General features: G+C 36.8%; 2 protein-coding genes across 2 annotated transcripts in view; both read right to left on the bottom strand.

Annotated features, from left to right (window-relative positions):
* The window catches only part of eva1aa (eva-1 homolog A, regulator of programmed cell death a), a gene marked incomplete at its 3' end in the record, with an annotated part of 26,213 nt that extends 24,130 nt beyond the window's left edge, over positions 1–2,083 (bottom strand). Inside the window, exon 1 of the mRNA XM_081378123.1 lies at positions 1,913–2,083. Within this exon, the coding sequence (XP_081234249.1) occupies positions 1,913–2,015 (103 nt within the window). The 5' untranslated portion in view covers positions 2,016–2,083. The remainder of the gene's footprint in view (positions 1–1,912) is intronic.
* Positions 2,084–5,663: 3,580 nt separating this feature from the next.
* ipo13b (importin 13b) overlaps positions 5,664–22,445 on the bottom strand; it is a 50,219-nt gene continuing 33,437 nt past the window's right edge. The window contains exons 12-21 of the mRNA XM_081379085.1: positions 17,949–18,098; positions 17,777–17,857; positions 17,384–17,521; positions 14,499–14,595; positions 12,553–12,605; positions 10,652–10,718; positions 10,470–10,528; positions 9,464–9,553; positions 9,172–9,353; positions 5,664–7,726 (exon numbers count right to left, since the gene is read on the bottom strand). Coding sequence (XP_081235211.1) covers positions 7,630–7,726; positions 9,172–9,353; positions 9,464–9,553; positions 10,470–10,528; positions 10,652–10,718; positions 12,553–12,605; positions 14,499–14,595; positions 17,384–17,521; positions 17,777–17,857; positions 17,949–18,098 — 1,014 coding nt within the window. The 3' untranslated portion in view covers positions 5,664–7,629. The remainder of the gene's footprint in view (positions 7,727–9,171; positions 9,354–9,463; positions 9,554–10,469; positions 10,529–10,651; positions 10,719–12,552; positions 12,606–14,498; positions 14,596–17,383; positions 17,522–17,776; positions 17,858–17,948; positions 18,099–22,445) is intronic.

The following is a 22,445-nucleotide window of genomic DNA, read 5'->3' as shown; positions in this document are numbered from 1 at the left end:
TTTCCTGCTCAATGCACGATTTCACTTGAAAATATGCTTTTATGAAGAATAAAAGAACTTTTCTTGAGTCTTCATCTCATTTTAAACGCGTTTATCAAAAATCCTTTGCTAAGTGCACCTTTAAATGTCATCTCATAAGGGCTTTGCGACTGAAGCACATGAATGACAGTACCACAGTCTTGACGGTGTATTGGGATCATCAAACGGTTTGACCTCAGTTGACCTCCTGACCTTTTAACAGCCCCACGTCCCATTCAGCGCCTCAATAAGCCCCGCCCACAGCTTTATGCCTACTTTCACTGTGTAGTGAACACACAATGAATCTAAGTGTGTGTGTGAAGCTAATTAACTAAGATGAAACACAGCATACACACACACACAAAGGCATGAGGTTCCTGTAGGACAGATGTACAGGCCTGTTGCTCGGCAACAGAAGCTCTGTCTCCATCAACAACTTCTGTCACCCTTTTCAAGCACCTGTCAATCAAACGAACATTCCAGAGTGTGTGAGAGTCTTTCAGAGTCAGAGTCACAGGACCGGTCCTGTGTGACCCAACAGAGCCACAACTAACCAATGATATTCTGCTGAGCGCCTGTTCTTTGACAGGACAGCTCGACTGTTGCAGAATCCCACAAAAACACGTCCTGGTCATATTTCAAAACAATTATATTTCACTTCAACAGAAGAAGCCTATAGCCTGTAATTCTCATTTTTCTCACTGATAAGTCCCGTTACTTTATTATGAATGAAAAAAAAAATATTTACCTTTTTTAATCTAAATCAGCAGAAATGAAAGGCAATTAAAACACAACAAATATTACCATGACTTATACATTTTAAATATTTTTGTTCTCATTTCAGCAATAATGTTGCAGTGTAAAAAGAGGCTTCATATATAAAGAAGCCTATTTTAGCATTGCAGCATAATTACTGTAATGTGAAAAAAAATATTTTCAAATATTTTTTATATATTTTGAATATTTTAATACCCAGACATGATCTTAGTTCTTCGTGTAATTCACCCATTAATGCTTCTGTCTTCTAGAGCTGCTTTGAATCAGTTCGTGTTATGTAAAGTACTATACAAATAAACCTGACTAACGAAAGTTCAGGTGTGATACTCTGATGTTAATCCGAAGCAAAGCTGTGTACATTTGAGTAAATGCAAACACAATTCTATTAAAAACAGAATCCCACCACACACTGAGATCTGCCCCATCACAGCTGTTTCTGATCAGTTCACATCTGTGTCCTTTATTTCTTCACAAGCCAAACACACAACCTTCATAAACCTCAGGTAAACTGTTTGTGTGTCTTCATCAAACCTTCATAACACTTTAAAAGACACTTAACAGTCTAAACATGAACAACAGAGTTCGTGAAATCAATGCTTCATGTATTTATCTCACACAGGATCGCTGTAGTAGATGATAAAATACAATGGTGCTCAATAGACTTTTTAAATTCATGTTCATCATTTCAACTCTTCACTCAAATTCCAACTCGATAACTCAAATTTATAAAAAAAAATTCGATTAAATTATAAAATCTACAATTTACAATAAAGACGTATGAACTGTATATTAAGATGACATGTAACAGTGTAACCCTATGAGCGCGCGCGCGCACGTGCAGGTTCTCTTTGATCGCGTGGGTCACGGAAGTTCCCGCGAAAGAATTTAAATTACACTGTTTCACTTATTTACACGAGGATGAAGTAATCGACATCTCAAAAATGCATGAAACGAAAGAAATAAAGCTGGAAAGTTTTCAAAACACAACCCTGAGATTTTCGACTAAACGCGTGTGAATTTATTCAAATTTAAAGGGATAATAAACATAGTCCTTATCATAAAGTGTAAATACGCACACTTATTGTAGGATGGTGATGGTGCGTGATGATGGTGATACCTGAGAACTCCTGCGAAGTCTTAGTGAAGCCAGTCAGACACGAGATTCCCAACAACAGCAGTGAATATGAGACATCAGGGAAAAACATCCTTAAATGTCCCATCAGATCCGATGATTCCTGAGAGGATCAGACTGCAGGACATGAAGAGATGTCTGATTCCATGACTTCAGTCTGGAGACACAGGAGAGAGTCTGAGGAAGAAGACCTGAGAGAGAGAGAGAGAGAGAGAGAGAGAGGGAGAGAGGGAGAGAGGCAGAATTCCCCCTGGTCCCAAAGTCCCTGAATTTATGCTCACTGCTAAAGATTCAGTTCAATTCAAGGAAAATTCATCAGCATTATTGTCAAAATACTGTAGTATATATATATATATATACTGTATATATATAGTATTTATATAAAATAATAATAACAACAGCAGCAAAATAATTAAAAGAAATCAAAACTAATCAACTAATTAGATTAAACCCATCCAGTGCATCACAAACCGGACAGGTGAATCAAGCTTTATACTGTCTTTAATGGTGTCATAGGTCACTGTATTAATGCACTGTAAAAATGTATACCTTACACACTGATAAATGATTGCAAACACATAATAAATACCAAATTACGCACAAATAAGCGAGGCGAGGAAATTAACCTACGACCTACAGGGGTTGGACACTGAAACACCTGCTTTTAGACCACAATCATTTATTAATGTTGTACAGCCTCCTATTGTGGCCAGTAGAGCATCGATTCATCTTGGGAATGACAGATACAAGTCCTTCACAGCGTCCAGAGGGAGTCTGAGCCGTTCCTCTTCCAGAACAGTGTCCGGGTCACTATGAGATGCTGGAGGAGGAAAGCGTTTTCTGACTCAAACATTTGTAGATCTGGTGAGTGTGCAGGTCATGTGAGATGTTCAACTTCACTTTCATGTTCATCACACCATTCTGTCACCAGTCTTTCTGTGTGTATTGGTGTATTATCATGCTGAAACACGACAGCTCCTTCAGAGTATACAATGTTTGAAGCATTAGAAGCACACGGTCCTCCAGAACGGTTCTGTAGTTCTTGGCAGTGACAAGTCCATCAAACACAGTCGGGAATATCATGATATTACAGCTCAAACCATCACTGATCCACCGCTGTGCTTCACAGTCTGAGTGTTGAGCTTCTCTGGACCTTTTTGATAAAGTGTTACCAACTTATGAAGGTCATTTTACAAAGCGGATGCCATTTGTAAATCATTTTGCATATGTCTCCTTCACCACTGAGTTTTCCCTTTCAAAGTAATGCATTATACTGTAGTATTAAAGTTGATATAAACAAAGTATTTATATAAAATAATAATAATGAAAAGAAATCAAAACTAATCAACTAGTTAGATTAAACCCAGTGCATCACAAACCGGACACATACAGGTGAATCACGTTTTATATGCAAACTAATTTTCCATAGCCTACATAATAATAATATCTCCACCTATATTTTTAAATAGGCATATATTATGTTATCTTACCGAAACAATGCAGTTTAACACTTAAATAATGCATGTTTGATAGAATGTCTGAAGTCACCTTATTAAACTGGAAATGGCAGCACTTTTTCTTTTTTTTTTTTTTTCCAAGTTGATGCCTTTGAAGATCGCAAGGTCATGTAAAGTAAATAAAGCAGATCTGTTTATGGTCCTTATCATGAAAATCTCTTGATATTTCCCCAAAACTGTAGAGACATCTGTTGGTCAATATGAAGAATTGCAGTAAAGGCCTATTCATTCACAACACGATCTCAGCTTCCACACCAGAGGACGATCACATTCAGTTTTTTATTATATGCGCACGTCATCATAATATTATTATTATATGCAGTTATCGTCATAGTTGTGGTGTGGACCCTGATATTCTATTAGCCTACATTTACAACAATATTTAAAACAATACATCTTTATCGTAGCGGTGTGAAGTGCCCTCAACTCCCTGTCATCAAATAAAAACAGCAGTCATCAGTTTAGCGACAGCGCATTTACTTCACTGCCATTTTGTACAGGTAGGTAGGTTTGGTTTAAATGGTTGTTTCTAGAATGGCTTGTTTAGCAGAAAAGCCTATAATTTCGTTTAAATTTAAGTTCCAATAGTGCACTGTGTATCCCATTTAGTCTGTATTGGGGCATGTTGTCATAAAAGATCAACATTTGTTAAAGTCCCCCTGTAATACCATTAAAACTCATCTTTGATCACCAAAATGACATTTAAACGTTTTTTCCTTTGAAAAAAATCTTCATGGCTTGAAATAGATTGAATGCAACTCTACACCCTTGCTTCATTTACCGATTCATGAATATGCTCTTGTCCCGCCTCCATTCACGCCAACTCAGGTAAACGCTGCACAATGGTATCGCTCTTTACAGCGTTGGACACATAATGGTAATTAATATGATTAGCCTTTTGCTTGACTATGTGCAGCTTACTAAATCCTTAAAAGTTATGTCCAAGTAACAATTAGTTTCAACCTTAATGCAACAATTAAACTGTGTCACCAATCATATCAAACATCGGACACTTAGCATTATTAGACAGCTAATAATGTATTGCTAATGCTACAAAAAAATATTTTTCCGTTCGCCATCTCAGTCTTATGGAAGCTTGTTTCCGCCACAAAAAAAAAAAAAAAAAAAAGAAGATAATTGCGACTTTTTATCTCACAATTGCGAGTTTACATCTCGCAATTCTGACTTTATTTCTCAGAATTGCGAGATATAAAGTCAGAATTGCGTGTTTTAAAGTCACAATTGCGTGTTATAAAGTCAGAATTCTGAGATATAAACTCGCAATTATGTGTTATAAAGTCAGAATTCTGAGATATAAAGTCAGAATTGCATGATATAAAGTCGCAATTGCGAGAAAAAAAGTCAGAATTCTGACTTTATAAGACGCAATTGCGACTTTATATCTCGCAATTCTGACTTTATATCTCAGAATTCTGACTTTATATCACGCAATTCTGACTTTATATCTCAGAATTCTGACTTTATTTCACGCAATTCTGACTTTATATCTCGCAATTCTGAGAAATAAAGTCAGAATTGCGAGATGTAAACTCGCAATTGTGAGATAAAAAGTCGCAATTATCTTTTATTTTTTTGATTTTGTGGCGGAAACAAGCTTCCATACAGTCTGCCTTTTAACAATCATCAGAAACGCTTTGAACAACTCAGAACGTGGAGAAAGGCATATAGTTCATCATAACATCTTAATATACATCATACACACACGCTATATTGCTAAATCTACACGATTTTTCACATCAACAGAAAATTATACCGTGATAACCTGGCATCTCTCCAGACTTCCCTGCTAGTTCGCTGTTAATGATATGCAAAAGCCCGCTGGCACGTTGACGTGATTGGTTAAAAGGTAGTTTGTGACGTCAGAAACACCAGAGATTTCAAACTGTGTTTTTGGTTCACTGCAGTTTTAAGGAGAAAATACTCCGCAATGGTGTTGACTTGTGAATTTGCACATGGTTTGTCTTAAAGCACATTAAAACACCACATTAATAATGGTGTAAATCTTTTTTTCTTTTTTTTAAGGTTTGAGTCCATACAGCAACTGACTTTCAAAAATAACCACCTTTCAAAAAATAAATATTCACTGAGGTAAAAATATATAAAAACGAACTCACCTGAAGAGCCTATGGTTTGGTTTTGTCTTCTTGTGATGAGCATTCACACCTTCACTCACACACACAGACCACAGAACCCAGTGCTGCCATCTCAGATGTATTTAATAAATTAAAACAAGGTACAAAAAAAACTAATGTACATTTGACTCCTCTGTCTCTCCCTTTGTTCTCACTCTGTGACTCACTAGTAAACGAACACGATAGAACAATCAGCCCTCATCCACTGATTATGACACATTCTGGGCCCGTATGTAACGCAACACACATGCTACATGTCGGCAAGCAGCAGCCGGGCGAAACGAGAACGAGAGAGAGAGACAAGCAGTACCTGTTAAATTACTTGAGTGCACTCCATTTGTGTGCATGTACCAACCAAATGTAAAGGGACAGTTCACTCAAATAATCATAATTTATGCACCATTGTGTCATTTCAAACCTGTTTGACTTTATTTCTTCAATCAAACACAAAAGGAGAATTTTTAAAGAAAGAAATCATACTAGTTTGGAACAACATTAAAGGGGTGGTTCGGGATTTTTGACATCGGACCTCATTTTTAAGTCAGCCTGGTTGTTATTCATCAGTGGAGACATTTTTTAAAAAAAATTATCCAGTCCTTATATTTGGATAGTTAGCCGATGCTAGGCTAGCGCGAGTCAAGGGTAGACGTTAGCCAGCCATTAAAAACCGTTTTACCCACTCCACAGTGCACCAAACGCAAATCAATTATAACACTAGACTATCGAAGAGAATAATGTTAGAAATCAAACTTACCTTTCATCTCAATGATCCCAAAGGAACTAGTTTCTCAGCAGCTGCGGAATTTTACTTTGCTCCAGTTAGTAATGCGGCAAAAAGTAAACACAGAAAAGAAGCGCACTACAGTGTGTGTAGTACATGTGTGTACCGGCTCACTCGGTTGCCTATAGGTAATCAATATCACTCCGCTGCTGCTGTAGACAAGGCTTATGATTACAGGGAACAAATTATAACTAATGCAATGTGATGAAAGGTAAGTTTGATTTCTAACATTATTCTCTCAACGTACATTTGCATCGATAGTCTAGTGTTATAATTGATTTGCGTTTGGTGCACTGTGGAGTGGGTAAAACGGTTTTTAATGGCTGGCTAACATCTACCCTTGACTCGCGCTAGCCTAGCATCGGCTAACTATCCAAATATAAGGACTGGATAATTTTTTTAAAAAAATGTCTCCACTGATGAATAACAACCAGGCTGACTTAAAAATGAGGTCCGATGTCAAAAATCCCGAACCACCCCTTTAAGGTGGGTAAATAAGTACATTTTTTGAGTGAACTATCATCTTTCCGGATCTCTCTTTCTCGTCGTGTAACACCCAGTCTTTACTAGTCCCCAAATATGCTGCTGACCTTATTATATATATATATATATATATATATATATATATATATATATATATATATCAAAAACAATCATCATTTTATTAAAAAACGTCCACAACATTTTGGCAGAATTGAGTGTGAGGGGTTAGACAGACAGATATAGAGGATAGATATAAAGCCACAGAGAAAAAACAAGTCTGTATTGGTCCCTCTCTCTGTTAGCAGCACACGGACTCGTCACCCCACGGTTCACTAGATTATTATGTGCATTTATATATATATATATTAATATATATATGTGTGTGTGTGTGTATATATATATATATATATATGCTTTTTATTTCTCCAAAATAAAAAATAAAAAACATTTACCTAACACTATTTCTTAGTTCAAACGGATGCAAATTATCACAAGGAAAACAGCCCAAGAGCCACGGAAGATCGAACGTGGGGGAATCAAAGAACGGTTTCCAGCGAACATGCCGTGAGATGCGGGGAGCGGAGATGTCGACTGTTCGGATCGCCCTACGGAGACCCCAAAATCCAATGGGAGAGTGGTTGAAAGAGAGAGAGAGAGAGCGAGAAGGGCGAGTTGGAGGATGATCCCGACTCTCAGACTGTCAGTATCATTCATGTCGCAGTGAGGGCTTCTGGGAATTGTACATTTTGGGTTTCCTCGCACCGTGTCTCAGTAATCTGCGGCGTACTCGGTTCCGTGAAGACCACGGCACACCAGGGTGAACTCCTTCACGATGTCCTTCACTCGCCGCTTGTTCACTCGCTCCCTGAGAGGATATGAAGAAAATAAATGAATTAATTAATTCTCAGATGACGATACTGGGTTTTCTGAGGATGTGCGCATGAAGACTTCTTTTAAAAAACATTTAAAGATCTTACCGACCTTAAACATCTTTGAATTCAATTCAATTCACATTTATTTGTATAGCGCTTTTCACAATACACATCGTTTCAAAGCAGCTTTACAGAAAGTGCATGAGTCCACATTGCAATTTAGAGTGATCTGTTATCAGAGGAAACTGTCTAAGTTATGCATTTCAGAAATGTACATATACAAAATCACAGTTAGCTAAAAATTTATTAATTTAAACAATGTAATAAATAAGGCAGAAACAATGAGCTCATTGAAGTAATGAATACTCGTTTGTTAACAAATGATTATGACATGTAGAAAAATGTAGCATTGGGGCATGTTGAATTTAAATTAATTTTCAAGCAAACATTTTAAAGGAGTGTGTATCATTTTGCTTGTATACCAGAATGTTTTTTTATGCGATCAATATCCGGCCATGTATCAAAAAATAATAAGCTTGAATCAAAAATTAAAAAAACACATGTAAAAATATATTGTTCCAGAAGTAAGGGCATTAAAGGTGGATATGATGGATCGTCAGACTGGCACAACTGTGTTAGGTCGTCGTTAGGATGACGAATTTAATGATAACGGATCGCCAGGTAGACGTATACCGGTAACAGGTGGAGTTGCAGGCACGGAGAGATTTTTGCCAGCTGAGCTGATGGTTATCTTCTCCTGTACGAGTGAACATCAGCAGCATGAGTCGCATTTGTGACTTCAACTCCCCTCTTCGATTGATTGGCTAGAGGAGGAGCTGTCAATCTAGAACTAGTGGACCAATAGTGACGCTTAAGCCCGCCCTAATTTACATGAAACTTGAACTGCAACATTTGGAAGAGCAAGCGCAGAACATGGAAAGAAGAGCGAAGAGAAAAACAGCACAAGCGTACAAAAAAATTAATTATGAGCAGAAAATGCAAGAGAGCACAAAGTACAGAGTAATAAAACCAAAGAAAACATCATTTTAAAGAAAACATGAACATAAGTTTAAGTTTCGTGCAAAATAATTTTTTATGTGCTTAAAGGGGAAATGAAGCAGTCAATCAAGTTTACATGATTTACAAGATGGATTTCCTCTTTAATCAACAATTATATAAGAAACATGACAAATGTAAACATATAAAAGAAAAAAAAGAAAAACCGTTATATCTTTTGCTGCCAGGGCGCTGCCATTGTGTGCAGTATTCTAAAGTGTGACGTCACGGGGTTGGTTGGCTTTAATAAACCTGGCTGAATGTATTAATATCACGACGTCAAACTGTCTACACCACAGAGTTTTGACCGCGAACAACTAATGAAGTCTAATGTATGTTATATACCCATACTATTTGCCCTCCACACTTGAACTCATCTCACCTGAGCACTTGTTGACTGAACGTGTCTTTCTGCTCATCAGAGACACGCGAGGACGGGAAGCCTGGCGAGCGCAGAGCTTCTTTGAGCCACACCGTCAGCAGAGCAAAGCAATGCTTGTTCAGACAGAAGAGCACCTCTGCAAACTGGTCCATCAGACTGCGGGACGACTGACCACCGATGGCCTGCCAAAAAAACCCAGATCATATCAGACTCTTGTGCGTTTTTCTTTACAGGATCATTTTACAGTAACCTTCATATATCGTGAACCTCTGGTGAAAAGTTGTGCGCTCACCTCCAGTACAGCCAATAGGAGGAGTTTACCGTTTTCCTGTACGACCCGACCCACAGGAGGAACGTCAGCGCAGTGCGGTATTAGCTCAGTCTGCAGTCAACGCAAATAAAGGAACAATTCAACACTGCGCACAGCTAACATTTATGATGGTATATTTCACTGGAGGAAACTAAAGGTCAATACACACAGAGCATCTTGCCGTTCAATCAAAACAATATATATTACTGGTCAAAAGTTTGGAATAATAATATACTTTTAATGTTTAAATACAATTTCAAATAATTGTTTTCTGTTTGAATATTTCGTAATATGTAATTTATTCCTGTGAGCGAAGCTGAATTTTTAGCATCAGTCTTCAGTGTCACATGATCCTTCAGAAATCATTCTAATATGATGATTTGCTGCTCAAGAAACATTTATCATTATTATCAATGTTGAAAACATTGTGCTGCTTCATATATATATATATATATATATATATATATATATATATATATATATATATATATATATATATATATATATATATATATATATATGTGCACTTTTATTCAGCAAGGATGCATTAAATTGATCAAAAGTGACAGTAAAAGACATTTAAAATGTTACAAAAGTTTTCCATTTAAAATTAATGCTGTTCTTTTTAAATTTCTATTCAACAAAGCATTATGAAAAAAAATCATGGTTTCCACAAAAATATTCAGAATAATCAGAAAACATTGATAATAACAATCATTATTAATAAAAGCAGCAAATCATCATATTATAATGATTTCTGAAGGATCATGTGACACTGAAGACTGGAGTAATGATGCTGAAAATACAGCTTTGATCACAGGAATACATTACATTTTTAAATGTATTACAATAGAAAAGTGTTTTTGTAATATTTCACAATATTACTATTTTTCATCAAATAAATGATTCCAAACTTTTGACCAGCAGTGTATTCCTATGCTCTTGGTGCGAATAGGCCTTCAGATTGCTACGACAACTTCTGACTTACAAAGAAAAGACAGGTAGATTTGACTGTTGGGGCTTCTGGGAATTTCAGTGACAGCACTCCTACGGCCAAAACACAGCGGCATTAGAGAAATTACTCTGTATTAAACATTTCAGAGGCTCAGACGTTCACACACACCAAAGAAGAAGATCCATCAGTGTTTTCTACATTTGAAACAGACTTACCACAGTGGAACACGGCTTTCACGTCAAGACTCTCTGATAAGAATAAATCGGGCTTCCGTTTGAGGGCCTACGAATCAGACAGAGCCAATGAACAGAGCACATGACTCAAACCCCGCCCCTGGAACCCTGTCAATCACTCATGTGCCACTCATGTGCCCACCCCCCCATCCCCATCACTCACTCCCTATATCTGTCTAGCTCTAGAAAATCAACCAAACGTACATATTTAATGCAAACAGATCAGGTAAGTAAGAAATCAACAGCAAAAAAACTAAAATACTGAAATTTAATAGAAACTAAAGGTATGATGATTTTTTTCTCTCTTTAGCGTTTTTCACTTGTTTTGTTCACATCTGTTCAATCACTACTTTCTCTGCTCAGTTGGACTGAATGCAACAGAAATCTAAATAACATGTACGATAAAGACAACTGATGCATTAAGAAACTCATTGAGGATGAGAGGATATTTGAGAAAGACACAGAGAGAGAAACCGAGAGAGGGAAAACCTCATGAGAACTTCATGAGGACCAAATACATAAATGAGGGAGCCAATTCATTTGATTCAATTAATTGAGATGAATTCATTTAGGCTTTCATCGGTTTAAGGGCTGGAATGACACTGGAAGGGGGTAGAGGGACTCTTTCAACTGTTTCAACTGACATGATCTACATGATTTTATTCAAAGAAATACAAAGAAATTAATACTTTTTGATTCAGCAAGGATGCATTAAATTGATCAAGTGACAGTAAATACATTTATAATGTTACAAAATATATATATTTTTTTATAAAAGCTGTTCTTTTTTATAAAAGCTGTTCTATTCATCAAATGATCATGAAAGAATTTATCATGGTTTCCACACAAAAATATTAAGCAGTGCAACCATTTTCAATTTCAACATAAAATGAAATGTAATAATATATATTTATATTACATTAATATATAAAATATATTTAAATAGAAAAAAATCATTTTAAATTGTAATATATATATATATATATATATATATATATATATATATATACATATATACATATATGTATATATATACATATATACGTATATACGTATATATGTATATATATATATATATATATATATACATATATGTATATATATTTATTTATATATATATATATATATATACACACACACATGTATGTATATATATGTATATGTATATATATATAAATATATACACACATGTATGTATATATGTATATGTATATATATATATACACATATATATTATATACACATACATATATATGCATATTAAAATATACATAATATATATACAATATATATAATTTTTATTTTTTATTAAAATATACATTTAAAAACATGTTAACGTTCAGTTCCATTTTTAAAGGAAGCGAGAAAAAAAAGTATAATTATATAATTATTGGAATTTACCATTTTTTGTGGATGACACTCAAAAAAATATACTTTTATATTGATATAAAGCCATTGCACAGAGGAAGATCTTTATTATTTACTTATTTTATTAGTGGCCTATAAATAGTACAGAATCTAAAAAAATAAAAATAATTCTAAATATATTAATCCACCTACACTGTAAAAAAAAACATTGTGGCGAGATGCAACACAATCACAGCCAAGTTGAGACATTTAATATACAGCTACAAGGAGCAGGATTTTGGATCGAATGAGAAGTGCACAGATCAGAGGTTCTGTAGTTCTGTCTGACTATTGGACGAGAGAGCTGTCAATCATCCAATAGGAAAACCCCTCAGGTCAATTCCAGAGCCCGAGCAAAACAAGGGTCTGAAAAGACCGTGACACAGGACGGAAAGGAAGAGAAAGTGAGAAAGAAAGAGACAGTGAAAGAGAAGAGAGAAACCCAAAGTGAATGAAATAAGAAACCAAAAACACACCTGAGCTTGGAGTTGCATAAATGAATCAACAATATCAGGATGATCCCTGGGCCCTAAAATATAATAAAGATGAAACTTAAGAAATAATAATAATAATAAGAATATATACAAACAGCAACAAAACAGATCGAACAGTCATGTGGAAAGGAAAAGTCAACTGGACGGAAATAATCGCACGTGTGAGAGAAATAGGGCAGAGAAAGAGGAGGGAACATGAACGACTTGAAGGCAGTTGCGATAAAACAAAAGAGGAAAAAGAAAAAGACAGATCAATGAGTCCGTTCTGAGGGGGAGAAACAAAGAAGGAAAACAAAAAGAAGTAACGAGAGAAAGTAAAGAAACCTAAAAAACAAAAGAAACAGTGGGTTTGGAGTGGGAACCCAGGAGGCACCTGTTACTGTGATGACACTTGTGTTTCTTTCTTTCTTTTTAGTGTGTGTTTTATTTGTTTTCATTGTCTGTAAATTCAATTCATACACCCGACTAGCCCGCCGCGGCTGGTGAGTGCTTGGTTCCCACGGCCACCCCGAAAGAGCAAGGTAGCAGTCAGTCCCAAACTTCCCTCCCTTTGCTGTTCCCAAACTCCAAACAAGACCCCGCCCCCACAAACCCAGACCCCGCCCAGCCCACCAAACCCCGCCCCTTCACAGAAAACAAACAACAAACAAACACACAGGCCACGGCAGATCCTCTCGGCCAAGTCACCTGAGCGGGATAAGAGTGTTATCTCACATTTCTGCTGATTTGGAAACAATGTGGTTAAAACAGAAGAACGTGGAGAGTGACAAACAGGAAGTGATGGATGCAAGCGTGGTTAGTGCGCTAGAGGGCACATGCAAATAACAACTGTGTGTGTGCGTGTGTGTAAAGTAGGGAGTCATGCTGGACAATTTTAGGCTGTTTTCACACTTCTTATCATTGGTTGATCCAGAGTTCAATACCATCAAAAATGAAATTGTCATTATGTGTCATTCCTAAAACGAGTTGGTGTTTTGAATCTTGTTCATGAACACTGAATGAATATACCATAAAATTATTATTGGATTATTTACACAATCCAAACAAATGGAAAGTTTACATGCAATTCAAACACATAAATCTTAAATTTAGGCCTAAATATATGTTTTTGAGTGAATAGGAATTTATGTTTTGTTGTTTTAATAATAAAACGTTAACATAAATCCTGCATGTGATTTGATGTTCTCTTAATGTCTGCTCACATGAAAGTGCAATAATTCTGATGAAATGTAAAAAAGAAATTTCTCAAATGAGAACATGATTAATAATATAATCAAATTTCTGCAGACAAGATCATTTCAATGAAAGCTTAAGTGTATGATGCCACATGGACAGAGTACGGCAAGCAGCGGATTTTCAAATGGTCTTGAAAAGAGATTCGGAAAGCGGCTTTGACGTCAAAAAGACCCCATTTACATTTGGTATTAAGATCCGTCTCAGGTGATCCAACTACAAGTGGTGAGTGAAAGAAACAGGTGCAAACAGGGGCTTAACTGTGTTATGGTTATTAATAATTGACACCACATTGCACAATGCATTCTGATGCATCCCAGATAACAGTGAAGAACCGCCTACTCACCTGTCAATCAATCAGATCACAAGAAATGTCTATTAATACCAGGTGTAAACAGGACTGAATGCATTCGGATCCAGATCAGAAACTCTAGTGTGAAAACGCCCTTGAATTGAGCGTGTGTGTGAGAAACTCATTGGGTAAAAATCTCAAACGGAATAACAGGATCAAAAGTCACCACACCTTTTCAGAAAACAAGAACGGTTTCAAAAACATGCTCATTTCTGAACTCCGTTTCTGTGTGCGCGGGTTTAAAAAAACATACATGCAAACAACAGGAAGAAGTGACTGTAAAGACATCAAAACCACATGATTTCCTTCACCCTCTGCAGCTGGTTGTTCCCAGCATGCCTACCTTGCTGGAAGATGTTCAGAGTAACAGAAGTCACCAGTTCAAACAGCGCTTTGATTGGGGGGAAATGATTCGTTTCACTGGCAAATATATGGACCATCTGCAAGAAAACAAAAAGAATCAAGTGAAACTCCACAAAGGAAGACATGTAGGTTTCTGCAGAGTTTTTAAAAATCATGTTTGAGACTTTTTAAGACCTGCACAAGTGCCATATGTCCATACAATCTCAAAATAAATCATGTATATCAGATCCTTAGAGAAGCACACATTCAACGGCAAAACATGATAAAATACTCTAAAAATGTAATACTCTAAAATACTAAATGAATAAGATGTTTTATTTAATATCTACATTTGCATTGAAATTGGTTTATGCACTAATATATTATTACATACATATTTAGACGGCGATCGATATTGGATTTTGCAGATTCGGTAATATTATGTTTACAGAAAGGCAATAAGATTATTGCACCAATACTGGTAAAATTTATATGAATGTGTTAAATAATCTTTCTTTCCTGTGACACAGTGGCATAGAGAGAAGCTCTAGAAGAGTTCAAGTTGAATTAAATGCTAGATACAGTTAATTATGTAATCAAAATAGTATACCAATAATATCCCATATCCATAATATGAGACTTTTAATAATATACAACCCCCAAAAAACAACCAAAATCTTGGTTTGGCATGCCTATGCTTTACTACTTCCAGCTGCTCATTCAAAAAGATGAGGGGCCTAAAATATGCAAATCTAACAAATATCTTCAACATATTACAATACACCCAGGGCTTGACATTACATGACACAACACAGTCACTCCCCACTAGCCACTTTAGGAGGTTGAATTTTAAATATATGCAGTATATTTAATTGTAGTCTTCTCAAAAGGCATCTGAAATTATAAACTAATTGCAATGTGACACTACAACTCCCATGAGCACTTCCTGCACACAGTGTTTGCTCATTGGTCCATTCGTGAAGCCTATTGCCTTGTGCCCTAGTGACTGACATTACACGATGACGGCACATAAAAAGCTTTACAAAACCCAGAGAGTTAGGGTGTGTTCACACTTGGCATATTTAGTTGGATTAAAATGAACCCTGGTGCGATTGCTCTGTTAGTGCGGTTCATTTGAATAAGTGTGAACAGTGCCATCTGAACCCTGGTGCATGAACAAGCGGGCCGAGACGCTGAAACGATGGGTCTAGGTCCACTTTCAAACAAACTCTGGTGCGGTTCGACTGAAATATGAATGCAACACGGACCAAAGACATGTAAACGAACCAAAAACAGGAACATGATGCGACCCTAAAAAGGACAGAAAGCTCAAGCATGCCTGTTTTTACTCATCATAGTCGTGATGTTGTCCATCATAGTTCAGTACAGGCATCAGAACCACGTCTCCTCGCAGCAGATCTTCGTTTGAGTGTGTGACGGAGGGATTACAGACGATGTTTTGACTCCGTTACACATTTATAAGCACTTCATGAATTTTCAGCTAGTCAAAATACCATCAATATGTATCTACACACATACAACGAACGCATTTATCCCAGAACACAGCATTGTTTTGAAGTTTTAATAATCACATTATTCAGTGGCGTCATGCCCATTCAAAGTGAGGGGGCACGTGCCCCCTCAGATTTTTCCTCCCTGATAATTTTTTTGTCACAACTTTATTCCTATTATGCTCCATAATACACCAGAGCCTATAACGACTCAAATGTTTTCATCTGGATGGATGTGTAATAAATCGGTCAGCACCAGCCCGCCCCTTTTTCCTAATATGGTGTCTGTGTATATCGTAAGCGCTCTAGAATCTTTGCTGTGTATGTTCAAGCATCTCACTCGTCTCGCACGTTGAGCTGGCAATGTTTTACAGATGGTCTTGAAGAGGTAAGTGGGCAAAGCAACAAATCGGCATTGAATTAGTTATCGGATGATATTAAAAGGTAGTGGGATTATTTGTGGTTGACCTGGAAATTTTAACTTGATCAAAAAGTTATGGATTTGATATTAGCTATACGAATTCAGAGCATTAACTTAAGTTGTGTCAGTGTAACGTTACCGTAAACTAGTTGGCTTACATTACTGCCATACAAAGCCATAGTAACGTAGTGTTAACCTTATTCAGCACTGAAATCTGTCAAACTTCTTTCAAAGTCCTTCATCACATATTAATATTAAAATAACTTAATTTCAGAGCACCACAAAGTCAGACCTCAGCACCTTTATGTACCTTTAATGTAATATCATTCTTAGGTCACATACCAATTTAAAATCATAACATAAAAACTGCAATGGTACTGTTTTTAAAATCATGTGTGTGTAGTAGGCCTAAGTGTACAGTAAGTGTGTGTGTAAACATGCTTTAATGAAGTAGACTTCAAAAGCTTTTGAATTTGAGCTTACAGTTCTTTCATCAACCTGTCTTTTACATAAACTTACAAAATAGATACTTTAACTTAGTCCTCAGATAGAGGAGGGTTGCTGCTAGCTCCGTTAAGGTATTTCTGTCCCTCCCAAACTGCATTGAAATGGTATGTTTAGCAGCCAGAATTTAAAAATTTTCAGGGGGAGAAAACCCCTGACCCATCCTAACATGATCCATATCACCCGTCAGAAAACAATTGCAACGTCTCAGATTGTGCCCCCCCAGAATTTTGGCTTGCATGACGGCCCAGACATTATTTGTCGCGTAGTTGTGATTCCTGTTTTTACAACCCAGAATTTAAGATCTCTTAAAATTATATTTAACTTTCTTTTGCCGTGTAAGATATTTTAGACTGTTAAATTTGATCAAACTGAACTTTTAAGGACCCGCAGGAACCCTAACATTACTGCCTGTATAAACACTCTTTTGTCATTGTGTGTGTGGTGTACCTGGCGGGTTAAGTCCAGTGCAGACGCCTGTGGTATGGTACTGTACATCTGCCCCAACATCGCACTCAACTGAGACACCATGGGGGCAAAATCGTGCAGGAGAGTTTTCACAGACTTCTCAAAGATGGCGCACACCGCCTGTGAGAGAGAGAGAGAGAGAGAGAGAGAGAGAGAGAGAGAGAGAGAGAGAGAGAGAGAGAGAGAGAGAGAGAGAGAGAGAGAGAGAGAGAGAGAGAGAGAGAGAGAGAGAGAGAGAGAGAGAGAGAGAGAGAGAGAGAGAGAGAGAGAGAGAGAGAGAGAGAGAGCTTCCATAGTGAGCAAAATCTGAAGGTGGTCAAAATCATGGTCAAATCTGAAGGTGATACAGAATAAGGAGCTTGAGATGAATCTCACCTCCACAACCTGCGAGTCGTTCAGCCATTTACTGAGGACCGTCTGTATCAGTGCAAAGACTTGCTGGAGCACCACCACCACCTAAAACACACACACACACACACACTATAGTCCACCTCTGACACACGGAAACACATGCTGCGGCGTGACCGTGGAGAGCAGGCGTGCTTACAGGGTTGGGGCCGGTCTGAGGCGGGGCTGATTTGATGGGCGGGGCGTTCTCTCCTGACTCCTCCTCCTGTTTGGTGATGTCCAGCGTGGTGAAGAGATTGGACAGCAGACCGAGGATGTGAATAATGGCCAGTTTATTCGAGGGGTTGGGCTGAAAAGAGAAAACAGGGTCAGATTGTTATTTGATATGCCTTGATAGGCCAGATTTCACATACAATTTATATTTTGTCGAGATTTCATGAAGAAAATCAGTCGTTACTTAGACATCCATGGCCATTTTCCCTCTCAATCACACTTTGGATTAAACCGACTGTTTTTGTTATGTTTATGTTTTTGTTGTGTACCTTTAAGAACACTGTGCATAATGACATCAATTGTGAGTGGCTATACTTCACATATTAGCATAGCTCAAACTGTTGTTCGTCAGGGCTGAACGTTTAAACTAAATAAAATCTAAATATGGCTTAGTGCAATAATAAAGAAATTGAGATGAAATAATAAACATGAGTATTGTAATTTTAGAGTTGTACTTGTTCTTTTTATTAAATATGTTATTTTACAGTGAAATAGAATAACACATATTTAATTATTATTTACAATTATGTATTTGTTAATAAGTACAATTATTTTATAATTATACTGATATTAGAGTTAACTAAAACTAAAACCATAAAAATACAAATAATTTTTGTTCCCTGAAATAAAATAAACGTGAATTGAAATGAAATAAAATATTATTTTATTTCAACTAGTTGCCAAGGAAGCATTTCTCATTTTCATTTAGTTTAACTTATTGTACTATAATAACTAAAACTGAAATAAATGAATAAAAACTATATAAAAATGACAAAATTACTGAAACTTTATCTAAAATTAAAATACAAAAATAAAAACTAATTCAAACTATTAATAAAAACTATAAATATGACACTAAAATAACACTGTGCCACAGTACATTTCAACACATTTAACGAAACGAGCAAGAAAAATCCCTTGAATCATGTAAAATAACGAGACCCGGCGGGTGGGGTGGGCGTGCGCTCTGAACCGGCACTCCCGGGAACATCAGTGGTAATTAAACAGTCGTTAAACATCCATTAGGCCAACAGTCTAATTACTGCTGTTAGCTCCATGACAACAGCTCAGTGATTGGCCGAGAGGCAGAGCGAGTCGCTACATTGTCTTACTTCCTTTATGACATCATGCACACAAGCACAAAAGGAAAGAGACGCTTAATTAAACATTTAACACAGGCATCGTTGCACGAACGACCTTTCCTTCAAAAGGTTAACCTGGAATAACATTATAACATTATGCTATAAAATACGTACATGATAATAAGTTTAATAGTAAAATCATTCATGTAGAATTCAATTGATATGATGTCAGAGATGCATGCATGTGTTGTCTATTAAACTGCTTCAAACAGCTCATCCAATCAGATATCAGAACTGGAATTGTTTGTTTTATAAAGAATATGTGAAGAACTGTGCACTGAGGTCCTGTTTACTTTGGGTATTTTTAGCCAATGTACTGACAGCCCTGTCTGAAAATAACATCAGAGTTGATACATGAGATGTGAGCGTCTAGACCAGGGGTGGGCAAACTTTTTGGCTCAAGGGCCACACTGGGTTTTAAAAATTTGACAGAGGGCCGGCCCAGTAGCAGATTATGAAGCACGATCTCATGAAAGTGCGTATCTATACCACAAATTTTATTTCTCGTGTCATTTATATGTCAAAATTTTTTTTTTTTTTTTTTTTTTTTTTTGCGTGCATGCTACACACTGTAAACCCCTTGGTTAGGATTAGGGGTGTGGAGTGCGTGCCTATTACACGCCATAAAGTGCATATCATATGCACGCGAAAACATATTATGCACTACAAATACAAATCGTGGTATTCGCACTTTCATAAGATCGGGCTGAGCAAACAGACAACGTTGTGGCAATGTCTGTGCGAAATTCAACGACATTCTGACAATACATTTTTTTATGTTAGATATCCCCCATTTAGCATGTTATGTTTTGACGTTTTAAAGATGTTAGATAATTATAGCCTATACTTTTTAAATATTGTTTATCCTTATTATTATTTAATGGCCTAACAGTAAATTAGAAACAAAACATCTGCAAGTGTACACTTAGAAGAGTAAAAATTACAGGTTACGTTAATTCAACTTTATTAAAACTGAATGGCAATTTGCACTTCCAAAAGTCATACATTTGTGGAAATAAACGAATATACAAATTTATTTTAAGAATAATAAAATAAAACATAAAAGGCAAAGGGAGATCAGAACATTTAATGAAAAAAAAAACACAGGTTCTGTACATGGCAGACAGGGGAGCGTAGTCGAAAGCCGGGCGATAAAGGTCGGTAAACGGAATCAGTCAGGATACATTCACAAATCCAGAGGAGCAAAGAAACTAAATAGCAGACAAATCAAAGGAAAAACTAAGGTGTGCAAGCGGTTACCAAACATTTTTTTTCTCATTGAGTTTCCAAAAAAGGAAAAAACATTAACGTGCAACAAGTCTGTGCGCTTAAGTCACTGTCTGTTTGGTTTCCATGGTGACGCGTCATTGCTTGTTACGTGACGCACGCAGCCACAACAGCGCTGAATGAATGATGATCTGCTTTTATGTCATTTTTCCTTTTTTACATTTGTTAGCTATGGCATGCAATATCTGATATTCCGATTGTCAAATATATGCAACGCAATATACATATATATATATATATATATATATATATATATATATATATATATATATATATATATATATATATATATATATATATATTAGAGATGCACCGATTACAATTTTCTAGGCCGATTCCGATTTCCGATTTTTCATTGAGTTTGACCTGCCGATACCGATTTTAGCCGATTCCGATTAAAAAAAATTCTAACCACTTTACAGCACACACAAATATTTATTTTCGATCTTTTCTTTAACCCTTTCACGCGTAAGTTTAAAATATTCTAACTGACACCCCCACCCCCAGAGTGAGTTTTTTCATTCGAGGCGAACGTTCCCTTTAATGTTTCCATAGCGACGCCTCACGCGATACACCGCAGCCACAATAATACTGTATGACAGATGTGTCGCTTTTATTCCGCTTTTCCTTTTTTTATTCAAAATATTCACAAACTTGCTTACCATGTCATCAATCAGCCTATCTGTTATTCCGATTCTCAAATACGTGTAAGTGAGTGTGTTTGGTCGTTTAAAAACCTTTATAAATAATCTTGATCTATAACATGAGATGGGCGCCGCAATGTTGTCATGTCAGTCGGATTTACAGCACGTGAATTCATCAGTTTCTCCCGAAATAAATGCAAGAAAGTGGCTGGTGAACTGAGAAGAATAGAGTAAACTTTATAGTTAAGTTACTTTCACTATGTTTGTCTGATATGAATAACACATGTCGGCAAATTATATTTGAATAGATTGTTATTGCTGCTTCCACAGACATCAGTGTGTATTTTACAAACTCCAAATGTATTGTTTTACTCGTGCTTATGTGTATTTAAATATCTGAAACCTAAAATAAACATTATGAGGTTGAAAACACTGCTTAGTTGTGATATATGACAGCGCTGAACGCGTCCGACTCTGGCTCACGCCAACCAACGCGCGAGAGCACAGTTTGAATCTGGCAGTTATGCGACGTCACTGAACATCCTAAATGTGGCACCGTAACATTACTCAGGGCAGGAGCACATAAAAAATAAAAATACCATATATGAGACGGTACCGCTCAAAAGGTTAATCATGCGGCGCCCGAGTGCATTTGACCGGCATAAAATCGGCACATGTCAGACTGACCGGCCGGTCGCCGGTCATGGCCGATCACGTGAAAATCGGCCAATTCCGGTCACCAGCCGATCAATCGGTGCATCTCTAATATATATATATATATATAACGCAAAGTATTGCAAGAAAAAAGGCAAAATTAATGCGATCTTAAGACAATTTTTTAAATACTCGGCGGGCCGGATTAAACAGCCTAACGGGCCGCATGTGGCCCGCGGGCCGTAGTTTGCCCACCCCTGGTCTAGACTCAGTGTCTGTGACCAGCAGGGGGCGCTGTGTGAGCGCCCCATCACAGCCTGTTTACTAAGGCTGATGTAATGTCTTTCTGGGAAGGACCAGACAGGGAGGAAAGATATTAGAAAACGAAAGTCAAAAATAGACATGCAGCATTTAGAGAGAGACGAGATATGAAGCCGAACAGGAAATAGATGAGATGAAAAATAAATGCAATGCAAAAGTATTTAGAAGATAGATTATGATGTTTGCATATGGTTGCCAGGGCAATGCAATGTAGTTGCTAGGGTGTTTTAGTTGCTCACTGAAGTGAGACATTGTTAAATTCTGGTCTCAGTTTCAATGGAAGACATGGATTTTTTTTTTTAATCTCAGCCAGATGAATATCATAAGTCTAAATACTTTGAAAAAAGAAAAAGCTGCACATTTTGAGGCTGTCTG

Source organism: Scardinius erythrophthalmus (genome assembly GCF_964197995.2).
Source record: "Scardinius erythrophthalmus genome assembly, chromosome: 11".
Taxonomy (NCBI): domain Eukaryota; kingdom Metazoa; phylum Chordata; class Actinopteri; order Cypriniformes; family Leuciscidae; genus Scardinius; species Scardinius erythrophthalmus.
Note: the sequence above shows the minus strand (reverse complement) of the source record. Positions and strands in the feature narration are given on the sequence as shown.